At 41.1% G+C, this 13,022-nt stretch overlaps 1 protein-coding gene across 5 annotated transcripts in view; it reads left to right on the plus strand.

Moving 5' to 3' along the window:
• The window catches only part of LOC143817033 (uncharacterized), a 160,309-nt gene that overhangs the window by 82,271 nt on the left and 65,016 nt on the right, over positions 1-13,022 (plus strand). For all 5 annotated transcript variants that reach the window (XM_077298085.1, XM_077298083.1, XM_077298084.1 and 2 more), the window contains exon 11: positions 11,919-12,022. In XM_077298085.1, coding sequence (XP_077154200.1) covers positions 11,919-12,022 — 104 coding nt within the window. The remainder of the gene's footprint in view (positions 1-11,918; positions 12,023-13,022) is intronic.

The following is a 13,022-nucleotide window of genomic DNA, read 5'->3' on the forward strand; positions in this document are numbered from 1 at the left end:
GGAGAACTTAGGGGGTGGACAATCCCCCATAAAGTGGACTTTATTGCCTGAACGGCGTGGCAACGTTTCGGATATAAAATTTTGCTTGAAAAAGGATTTTATATCCGAAACATTGCCACGCCGTTAAGGCAATAAAGTCCACTTTTTGATATTTTTTTGTGCTGCTTTTTCTTTTGTTTATTATATATACATACATATATATATATATACTAGATGGTGGCCCGATTCTAATGCATTGGGTATTTTAGAATATGCATGTCCACGTAGTATATTGCCCAGCCCACGTAGTATATTGCCCAGCCCACGTAGTATATTGCCCAGCCCACGTTTTATATTGCCCAGCCACGTAGTATATTGGCCAGCCATGTAGTATATAGCACATCCCAAGTAGTATATACTCACCTTCCGTCCGCAGCTGTCACCGCCGCATGTGTTGCGCTATTTCCTGCTGTCGCAGCCGTCATGAATAACCGCGGCCGTCATCACTGATCGCCGGCTTTTTGCGGCAGTAGGCCCAACAGCGTCCATGGTCCTGGCCGGCTCCGCCCTCCTCATGGTGACTCCGCCCCCTTTACAGCACTTGTGGCCGGGCCTGTATGGAGTGGGTGGGGACTCGCTGTGCATACTTACTGGCCTCCCCTGCCCTTTTGTCTATGCCCACTGGCTGGTCTCGACCAATGAATATCCGGGACAGACAGGCGGAAGTACCCCTTAGACAAATATATAGTAGATAACATATATATATATATATATATATATATATATATATATATATATATATATATATATATATATATACATACATACATACATACATACATACATACATACATACATACATACATACATACATACATACATACATACATACAGTGGGGCAAAAAAGTATTTAGTCAGTCAGCAATAGTGCAAGTTCCACCACTTAAAAAGGTGAGAGGCGTCTGAAATTTACATCATAGGTAGACCTCAACTATGGGAGACAAGCTGAGAAAAAAAAATCCAGACAATCACATTGTCTGTTTTTTTATCATTTTATTTGCATTTTATGGTGGAAAATAAGTATTTGGTCAGAAACAAACAATCAAGATTTCTGGCTCTCACAGACCTGTAACTTCTTCTTTAAGAGTCTCCTCTTTCCTCCACTCATTACCTGTAGTAATGGCACCTGTTTAAACTTGTTATCAGTATAAAAAGACACCTGTGCACACCCTCAAACAGTCTGACTCCAAACTCCACTATGGTGAAGACCAAAGAGCTGTCAAAGGACACCAGAAACAAAATTGTAGCCCTGCACCAGGCTGGGAAGACTGAATCTGCAATAGCCAACCAGCTTGGAGTGAAGAAATCAACAGTGGGAGCAATAATTAGAAAATGGAAGACATACAAGACCACTGATAATCTCCCTCGATCTGGGGCTCCACGCAAAATCCCACCCCGTGGGGTCAGAATGATCACAAGAACGGTGAGCAAAAATCCCAGAACCATGCGGGGGGACCTAGTGAATGAACTGCAGAGAGCTGGGACCAATGTAACAAGGCCTACCATAAGTAACACACTACGCCACCATGGACTCAGATCCTGCAGTGCCAGACGTGTCCCACTGCTTAAGCCAGTACATGTTCGAGCCCGTCTGAAGTTTGCTAGAGAGCATTTGGATGATCCAGAGGAGTTTTGGGAGAATGTCCTATGGTCTGATGAAACCAAACTGGAACTGTTTGGTAGAAACACAAATTGTCGTGTTTGGAGGAAAAAGAATACTGAGTTGCATCCATCAAACACCATACCTACTGTAAAGCATGGTGGTGGAAACATCATGCTTTGGGGCTGTTTCTCTGCGAAGGGGCCAGGACGACTGATCCGGGTACATGAAAAAATGAATGGGGCCATGTATCGTGAGATTTTGAGTGCAAACCTCCTTCCATCAGCAAGGGCATTGAAGATGAAACGTGGCTGGGTCTTTCAACATGACAATGATCCAAAGCACACCGCCAGGGCAACGAAGGAGTGGCTTCGTAAGAAGCATTTCAAGGTCCTGGAGTGGCCTAGCCAGTCTCCAGATCTCAACCCTATAGAAAACCTTTGGAGGGAGTTGAAAGTCCGTGTTGCCAAGCGAAAAGCCAAAAACATCACTGCTCTAGAGGAGATCTGCATGGAGGAATGGGCCAACATACCAACAACAGTGTGTGGCAACCTTGTGAAGACTTGCAGAAAACGTTTGACCTCTGTCATTGCCAACAAAGGATATATTACAAAGTATTGAGATTAAATTTTGTTTCTGACCAAATACTTATTTTCCACCATAAAATGCAAATAAAATGATAAAAAAACAGACAATGTGATTGTCTGTTTTTTTTCTCAGTTTGTTTCCCATAGTTGAGGTCTACCTATGATGTAAATTACAGACGCCTCTCATCTTTTTAAGTGGTGGAACTTGCACTATTGCTGACTGACTAAATACTTTTTTGCTATATATATATATATATATATATATATATATATATATATATATATATATATATATATATATATATATATATATATATAATTTTTTTTTTTTTTTTTTAAATTCCTAAATAAAGAGAAGATATACATTTTTCCAAAAAGTACATTTCTTTATATAAGTAAAAAAAAAAATACACACATTTAGAATCGCCGGGTCCATAACAACCCGACCTATAAAACTGTCCCACGAGGCAAAAAACAATGCTTTATTATCATACCGCCGAACAAAAAGTGGAATAGCACGCGATCAAAAAGATGGATATAAATAACTATGGTACCGCTGAAAACGTCATCTTGTCCCGCAAAAATTGAACCATCATACAGCATCATCATTGAAATAATAAATTAGCTCTCAGAAGAAAGCGGTGCAAAAACAATTATTTTTATATAAAATAGTTTTTATTGTATAAAAGCGACAAAACATAAAAAAGATATATCAAGGTATCGCTGTAATCGTACTGACCTGAAGAATAAAACTGCCTTATCAAAAGAAATTCATGAATTGCTGGTTTTTGTTAATTCTGCCTCCCGAAAATCATAATAAGAAGCGATCAAAAGTGTCATGTGCTCGATAATGGTACCAATATAAATGTCAACTTGTCCTGCAAAAAACAAGACCTCACATGACTCTGTGGGCCAAAATATGGAAAAATTATAGCTCTCAAAATGTGATGCAAAAACTATTTTTTGCAATATAACTCGTTTAGCGTGTGACAGCTGCCAAACATAAAAACCCGCTATAAATAGTAAATCAAACCCCCCTTTGTCACTCCCTTAGTTGGGGGAAAAAGAATAAAATAAAAAAAATGTATTTATCTCCACTTTCCCGTTAGGGTTAAGGTTGGGGCTAAAGTTAAGGTTAGGGTTTGGGTTAGGGTTGGGATTTTGTTTACGGGTGGGATTAGGGTTAGGCCGTCGTCACACTCGGCGTAGGGAAATACGGTGTGTATTTTACACGCGTAATACGCAGAAATTTTCCCAAAGCAGTGATCTGTATGTCATCCGTAGGCAGGGTGTGGCAGCGTATTTTGCGCATGTAAAACTCCTTACGCAATCTGTATGGCATCCGTACGGCGAGATTTTCTCGCCGGCTTGCAAAATGGACATAGAATGGATCCATGGGCTCAAATATTCGTGAAAATAAATATATATATATATATATATATATATATATATATATATATATATATATATATATATATATATATATATATATATATATATATATATATATATATATATATATATATATATATATATGAGGCATCGTGATTATTCGCTAATCCCGCCCCTGCACAGTAGCTCCACCCCCACCACACACAATCCTGCCCCCACCACATTACCACACACAATCCTGCCCCCACCACATTACCACACACAATCCTGCCCCCACCACATTACCACACACAATCCCGCACCCCCACCACATTACCACACACAATCCCGCACCCCGACCACATCACACTCGCTAATCCCGCCCCCTGCACAGTAGCTCCACCCCCCACCACACACAATCCCGCCCCCCACCACATTTCCACACACAATCCCGCCCCCCCACCACATTTCCACACACAATCCCGCCCCCCACCACATTTCCACACCAAATCCCGCCCCCACCATATTACCACACACAATCCCGCCCCCCCACCACATTTCCACACACAATCCCGCCCCCCACCACATTACCACACATAATCCCGCCCCCACCACATTTCCACACATAATCCCACCCCCCACCACATTTCCACATGTATGTATGTTAGTGAGACACATATATATTTATATTTCATACATAACTAGATAGCATAAAAGCCGGTAATTCAATTGCCAGCTTTTGCTATTTCCTTCCAAAACCCGACATGATATGAGACATCGTTTACATACAGTAAACCAGTGCTCCCCAACTCCGCTCCAGAGCCACCAACAGGTCATGTTTTCAGGTTTCCTTAATATGGCCCAGGTGATAATTGCATTACCTGGAAAGGCAAGAATTCATCACGTGTGCAATACTAAGGATATCATGAATGCATGATCTGTTGGTGGCTCTTGAGGACTGGAGTTGGGGAGCACTGCAGTATCCCCTTTTTTTTTGCATATTCCTCACTACTAATGTTAGTAGTGTGTGTGTGTGCAAAATTTTGGGGCTCTAGCTGTTAAAATAAAGGGTTAAATCGCAGAAAAAACTGGCATGGGCTCCCGCGCAATTTTCTCCGCCAGAGTGGGAAAGCCAGTGACTGATGGCAGATATTAATAGCCAGGAGAGGGACCATGGTTATTGCCCCCCCCCCCCCGGCTAAAAACATCTGGCCCCAGCCACCCCAGAAAAGGCACATCTGTAAGGTGTGCCTATTCTGGCACTTGGCTCTTCCCACTCCCGTGTAGCGGTGGGATATGGGGTAATAAAGGGTTAATGCCACCTTGCTATTGTAAGGTGACATTAAGCCTGGTTAATAATGGAGAGGTGTCAATAAGACACCTATCCATTATTAATCCAATAGTAGTAAATGGTTAATAAAACACACACACATTAGGAAAAAAGTATTTTATTGAAATAAAGACACAGGGTGTTGTAATAGTTTATTATACTCTTAATCCAGATGACGACCCTCGTTCTATAAAAAAGGAAAAATAAAAAAACAACAATATGGCCATGTTCACACGGTGCGGTTTTTGCTGCGGATCCGCATCCTTTTTCCATGCAGGTTACAGTACAATGTAACCCAATGGAAAACAAAACCCGCTATGCCGACGATCCTTTTTTCCCCTGGAAAATCCGCGCGGATTTTCTGCGGAAAAAAAGGACCATGTCAATTCTTGCTGCGGATTCCGTTGCGGGTTTCTAGCAGCACCAATAGGAAAGTGCTGTTGGAAACCCGCAGAGAAACCCGCAGAGGAATCCGCAGGAAAATCAGCAGTGCTGTTTTGCACTGCGGATTTCCAAAATCAGGACCTGAAAAAAAAAGGATAAAAAAAAGGATCGTGTGAACATGGCTTATCCCATACCTTTCTGCTGTTAGTCATGTCCCACGATGTAAATCCATCTGAAGGGGTTAAATAATTTTACAAGCAGGGGCCCGGGATGGCTGGGGGCAGATGTTTTTAACCGGGGGGGGGGGGGGGCAATAACCATGGTCCCTCTCTAGGCTATTAATATCTGCCTTTAGTCACTGGCTTTCCCACTCTGGCGGAGAAAATTGCGCAGGAGCCCACGCCAATTTTTTCTGTGATTTAACCCTTTATTTTAACAGCTAGAGCCCCCCAAATTTTGCGCACACACACTCTACTAACATTAGTAGTGAGGGATATGTAAAAAAAAAAAAAAAAAAATTGATATGAAATGGTTTACTGTATGTAAACCATGTCTCATCATATCGGGTTTGGGAAGGAGATGGCAAAAGCCGGCAATTGAATTACCAGCTTTTCTGCTATCTAGCGCTGTATGAAATATATATATTTATATATATATATATATATATATATATATATATATATATATATATATATATATAATCTATCTCCCGCTACACTATGTGTAGACATTTATTTTATCTATTCTATTCTAACCTGTCAGTGTGATTTTACTGTACACCGCACTGAATTGCCGGCTTTTCTCTAGAACACCGCTGCGTATTTCTCGCAAGTCACACTGATGGTACACTTTCATTGGCGGATTTTTTGAGCAATACGCTGACAAAACGCAGCATGCTGCGATTTTCTACGCCCGTAAAATACAGCTGAGAAATATACGGCAGATAGGAGCTGCGCCATAGAGAATCATTGGTCTGTGTGCAATGTGTAGTTTTTGCGCGCCTCATACGTCCGTAAAACTCTAGTGTGACGCCGGCCTTAGGGTTGGGGTTAGGGCTGTGTTGGGCTTAGGGTTGGGATTTGGGTTAGGGGTGTGGTTGGGGTTAGGGGTGTGTTGGGGTTAGGGTTGGATATAGAATTGGGGATTTCCACTGTTTAGGCACATCAGGGGCTCTCCAAACGCGACATGGCGTCCGATCTCAATTCCAGCCAATTCTGCGTTGAAAAAGTCAAATGTTGCTCCTTCCCTTCCGAGCTCTGCCATGCGCCCAAACAGTAGTTTACCCCCACATATGGGGTATCAGCGTACTCAGGACAAATTGGACAACAACTTTTGCTGTCCAATTTCTCCTGTTATCCTTGGGGGCTGAAAAATCATTATTGTGGGGGGAAAAAAAGGATTTTTTATTTTCACAGCTTTGCGTTATAAACTTTAGTGAAACACTTGGAGGGGTGGTGTTCAAAGTTCTCACAACACATCTAGATAAGTTTCTTGGGGGGTCTAGTTTCCAAAATTGTGTCACTGGGGGGTTTCTACTGTTTAGGCACATCAGGGGCTCTGCAAACGCAACGTGACACCCGCAGACCATTCCATCAAAGTCTGCATTCCAAAACATCACTACTTCCCTTCCGAGCCCCAACGTGTGCCCAAACAGTAGTTTTCTCCCACACATGGGGTATGCGCATACTCAAGACAAATTACACAACAACTTTTGGGGTCCAATTTCTCCTGTTACCCTTGTGAAAGTACAAAATTGCGGGCTAAAAGATAATTTTTGTGAGAAAAAATGATTTTTTTTATTTTCACGGCTCTACATTATAAACTTTAGTGACATAATTGGGGGTTCAAAGTGCTCACCACACATCTAGATAAGTTCCTTGGGTGGTCTAGTTTCCAAAATGGTGTCACTTGTTTCCACTGTTTAGGCACATCAGGGGCTCTCCAAACGTGACATGGTGTCCGGTCTCAATTCCAGCCAATTCTGCACTGAAAGTCACATGTTGTTCCTTCCCTTCCGCGCTGTGCCATGCGCCCAAACAGTGGTTTACCCCCACATATGGGGTATCAGCATACTCAGGACAAATTGCACAATAACTTCTGGGGCCCAATTTTCCTTGGGAAAATTAAAAAAATAAATCTGAAGTAATTTTAATTGTTCATTTTTTTTTTTTTTTTTTTTTTAAACGTTCCAAAAATTCCTGTGAAGCACCTGAAGGGTTAATAAACTTCTTGAATGTGGTTTTGAGCACCTTGCGGGGTGCAGTTTTTAGAATGATGTCACACTTGGGTATTTTCTATCATATAGACCCCTCAAAGTGACTTCAAATGTGATGTGGTCCCTAAAAAAAAAAATGTTGTTGTAAAAATGAGATTGCTGGTCAACTTTTAACCCTTATAACTCCATAACAAAAAAAATTTTGGATTTTGGTTCCAAAATTGTGCTGATGTAAAGTAGGCAGGTGGGAAATGTTACTTATTAAGTATTTTGTGTGACATACCATACCTTTGTGATTTAAGGGCATGAATATTAAAAGTTGGAAAATTGCAACATTTTTGCCAAATTTCCATTTTTTTCACAAGCGCAAGTCATATCAAATAAATTTTACCACTGTGATGAAGTACAATATGTCACGAGAAAACAATGTCAGAATCACCGGGATCTGTTGAATCGTTCCAGAGTTATAACCTCATAAATGGACAGTGATCAGAATTTAAAAATCGGCCCGGTCATTAACGTGCAAACCACCCTTGGGGGTAAAGAGGTTAATAACTGCGGGCGGAGCCTGCCTGTCATTACGTTCCTCCTGTGAACGCCGACACGTGGCTTGCATTCGTAGGAGATCGTGATTTTCTCTCTACATAGGAGTGCTGAAGCCCTGCTACATATATATAGCACAAGCGATCACAGCTTCAAATCCTCCAAGGCATGAGTGGGCAATTACCGTATATACTTGAGTATAAGCAGAGACCCCTAATTTTGCCACAAAAAAAATGGGAAAACTTAATGAATCGAGTATAAGCCTAGGGTGGGAAATGCAGCAGGTACCAGTAAATGTCTAAAATAAAAATAGATACCAAAAGTAAAATTAATTAAGACATCAGTAGGTTAAGTGTTTTTGAATATCCATATTGAATCAGGAGCCCCATATAATGCTCCATACAGTTCATGATGGGCCCCATAAGATTCTCCATGCAAAATGTACCCCATATAATGCTTCATAAATAATTGGCCCATATAATGCTCCATAAAGTTCATGATGGGCCCATATAATGCTCCATAAAGTTGATTATGGCCCCATAAGATGCTCCATACAAAATTTGCTCCATATAATGCTGCATATAGGTTGATTATGGCCCCATAAGATGCTCCATAGAAAATTTGCTCCATATAATGCTCCATATAGGTTGATTATGGCCCCATAAGATGCTCCATATAATGCCCATCATATCCGTTTAGTTTATGTTGATATGATTACCGTACTGTATATCTGCTGCAAAAAAAAAAAAATTACATGCCTCTCGTCGCTGCTCCTCAGCGTCGCCGGCTCTCTGCACTGACTGTTCCAGCAGAGGGCGCGCACTAACCACATCATCTCGCCCTCTGACTTGAACGTCACAATCAGAGGATACAGAAGACAGCGCGTCGGTGGAACGGAGACGGGTAAATATCGCAAGTGTCGGGGTCCTGAGCAAGTGGCTGCACAGGCACATGGCCCCCATAGTGCGCCGGTGTCCCCGCCTGCTCAGGACCCCGACAATTGTCCTGGTGCTGACCGCCGATCCTGTCACCAGCCACTGGAACACTTACCGAGGCTGCAGGGGAGCGCGGACATGTTCCGGAGACGCCGGGGACCTCCGCATTGGGACCGTGACTTGTGTATAAGCCGAGGGGGGGTCTTTTTCAGCCAAAAAAGGGGCCGAAAAACTAGGCTTATACATGAGTATATACGGTAATTTTCCCCAGGGGCCACATGAGAAACCGTGACTGTTGTGAAGGGCCGAACCAATAGGCTGAAATTTATTTCACTCAATATTAATATCGATATATTGTAATTTTTATATTATTGATTAAATTAATATTAATCTTATCACCTAATATTGAGCAGAATTAAGTATGCAGACATCCCCCTATATATCATTTGAACCCAAGTACATCTTTCTGTAAATCGTATGAGCCCCTTAAATGCTGCATGGGCCGCCCCGCACCGCCATCCCCATCTATACTGCATGTCGCCCCCATATGTAGCGCCATGTGCAGCATGTCGCCCCCATATGCAGCACTGTGCCCACCCAAACATACCATGCACATGAAAAATAAAAAAAAAACACACCACATACTCACCTCGGTTCCGTTCCCCGGCGCTCTGCTTCTCTCTCTGCCTCTGGTGCGCTGACTCTCCGCCGTACACATCTGACGCGATGAAATGACGTCAGCGGTTTCACACGCTGATTGAATGAGGAAATGGCTGGAGGCCCCTCCTCCATCAAATAAGTCAGCGCAGATGGAGACAATGAGCTGGTAGGCACGGTGCGACCCATGGACCTCTGGTTTCCAGCCCCACGGCTGTCTCGGTCTGCACTTTGCCCAGCTCTGCTCTAAGGGGACTATATTAAATACAATTTTAAAAAAAAAAAAAAGTTTTAAAAATATGAAAAAAAAAAACACATTCAATCACCCCTTTTGCCCCATGAAAAATAAAACAAAAAAAATACACATTTGGAATCGCTGCGGTCAGGAAAGTCTGATCTGTCAAAGCGTAAAATAAATTGGTCAGTAAACAGCGAGATGAGAAAAAAAGTCAAAACACCAGAATTTCTTTTTTTTTTTTTTTGTCCATCACAACATTGCAATAAAATGCGATATGAGACTATTAAAACATTGTATCTAATCCAAAATGGTATCAGTAAAAACATCAGCTCAGGAGCAAAACATAAGTCCTCACACTGCCCCACATCCCGAAAAAATGAAATGTTACGGATCTTGGAAAATGCCAACACAATCAATTTTTTTTTCTTACAAATTTCCTAATTTAATTTCACCACTTAAATAAAATAATAAAAAAAAAAAAATTGGTATCTACGTACTTGTACTGACCTGGGGAATAATATTGTTTAATTATTTTTACCATATAGAGAACATGGTAAATAAATAACCCAAACAACATATGTGGAATTGCACTTTTTTTGCAATTTCAACACACTTGGAATTTTTTCGCTGCTTTCAGTGTATTACATGATGATTATTATTATTATTATTATTATTATTTATATAGCACCATTGATTCCATGGTGCTGTACATGAGAAGGGGTTACGGTACATACAAGTTACAGATATCACTTACAGTAAACAAACTAACAATGACAGACTGATACAGAGGGGCGAGGACCCTGCCCTTGCGGGCTTACATTCTGCAGGATGGTGGGGAAGGAGACAGGAGGTTGAGGGTTGCAGGAGCTCCGGTGTTGGTGAGGTGGTAGCTTCGGTAGTGATGAGGAGGCAGCGGGGTCAGTGCAGGCTGTAGGCTTTCCTGAAGAGATGGGTTTTCAGGTTCCGTTTGAAGGTTCCAAATGTGGTTGATAGTCGGACGTGTTGGGGCGAAGAATTCCAGAGGATGGAGGATATTCATTTTGGAGAAGTCTTGGAGGCGGTTGGGTGAGGAGCAGATAAGTGTGGAGGAGAGAATGAAGTCTTGGGAGGACTGGAGATTACGTGAGGGAAGATATCATGATAACATGAATGATGTCCTTCAGAACTACAACTCGTCCCACAAAAACAATTCATCGTACGGCTATGTGGATGAAAAAATAAAAAAAAGTTATTGCTCTTGGAAGAAGAGAAAAGTGAAAATGGAAAATCGCAAATTCAGGAAGGGGTTAAATGATTGCCGATTGGCTATATGTAAGCTTGTTTAGACAGGCCGAACACCCTTCTCTTGTGCACAGAATAAATTGGTAATAGGTCGTTCTGTACATTCAGGCCTCGATTTTTATCGAGACTGGCAATTTCCTCACCAGTCTTTGAGGGAACGTGGTGGAGTCGGAGGCTCCTGATTCATGAACAGGCGCACGCGTCTTCATGAATCTGGAGTGTCCGACGAGTGGTGTGTGACATCCCAGGAATCTTGCACCAGTCATGCAAAACAGAAAACATATACGAAGTATAAATCTGTTATCTTTAATTTTACTGACCTGAAAAACAAATGAAAAATACGGTAATTCCTTAATTACTGTTAATGTGTTTATTTGCTATGCCAATTATTGGAATAAAAAAATGTTCAAACTTTGTTATTAACCTTAAAATGGTACCAATAAAAACTTCAGCCCATCACTCAGAAAACAAGCCCCCACTCAGGGCCGTAATCTGTCAACGGAAAAAGAGGTTTTCCTTGTTGCTGAGAACTCAAAGGTTCTGGAAAAGTGGCATGGCTCCCAAACCATTCAATCAAAATCCAGTCCCAAAGCCAAATGGGTCACCCCTGCCAAACTGATCTTTTGGATAGATTTGTTTGATTACTTAGTGAGTTTTTTTTTTATACCACCATTCCATCATATTCAGCACCCTTTCTATGAGATAACGTTATTTCTGTTCAATATTTTTTTTATGCAGTTGATCCACAAACTGCCATCATGCAGAATATTCAAACCGGTGATCAGCAAGAAACCACCTTCCTACTAGCGATTCATTCCGCTGTTGAAATTGAGGACAGTGAGGTCAGTACTTTTCAAAGTGACACTTAGCATCTTAAAGTAACAGTCTAAGAGATATATAAAAACATATTCACATCATTCTAGGGGTTACAGATATATGAAAATAATAAGTATCCCCAACATAGACAAATGTTTCAGGTTTACTTTTTGATTCATGTGTTGTTTTTTTTTTAGTGTGTGATAATTTATAATATTTATATTACATTTTTAACACTACATACCTCTTTGGTGATTTTTTGGATACTTTGTATCCTTTTTGGTTGCATTTAAAATAACAGTCTGTATTATAGACCAGACCTGTCATCAACAAGTTTGTTAAAAGCACATACAGCTAAGCTGATTATTATGTCATTTTAGAGTGAGCTTTTCCTATCAGAATACTACATTTTGCAGACATTGAGCCAGCAAAGTAAGCATGGGAACTTCAGCTCTGAAGTCACAGGATTGTGCCTGAATATTCCGCTTTAATGTACAGTTTAAATCGAATTGATTCAACACTCACTGCAGATGAGGTTCATTAGCAAAATTGTACAAAGGTTCTGCTGTTTGCAATAAACCAAAAGAATAATTTACATTTCTTAACATAAAATAAGTGGTTTTTCTAAATTTAACAAAAAATGTTGCATTGACTACTGCGGTGTCAGAATTACTTAACCCCTTCATACCAAATATCTTTAGTCCTTACCAGAGCACATTTGGCTATTTATGATCTGCTGCAAATGTGATGCATATCCAAACGCCAGTTTCTGGCAGTGTTCCTGAGGAATTTTAGCTTATTCTTCAAAGGTAATGGCTTCCTGTTCAGTAATATTTTAGTTTGTCGAGAGAGTGGTCCAACAAGTAAAGTGAAAAGCTCATTGTTTCCAACTTGTTCCTTGTTCATGCAGAGAGACAACAAAGGCATTTGAACGTTCCTAGTGAAACAGTTGGAAGCATAAATCACAAGTTAAGAGTTAGAGGAACACTGGCTATAGTACTTGGATGTGGCAGGCAGAGGCATGCA

The sequence above is a fragment of the Ranitomeya variabilis genome, chromosome 3, assembly GCF_051348905.1.
Source record: "Ranitomeya variabilis isolate aRanVar5 chromosome 3, aRanVar5.hap1, whole genome shotgun sequence".
NCBI classification, from domain to species: domain Eukaryota; kingdom Metazoa; phylum Chordata; class Amphibia; order Anura; family Dendrobatidae; genus Ranitomeya; species Ranitomeya variabilis.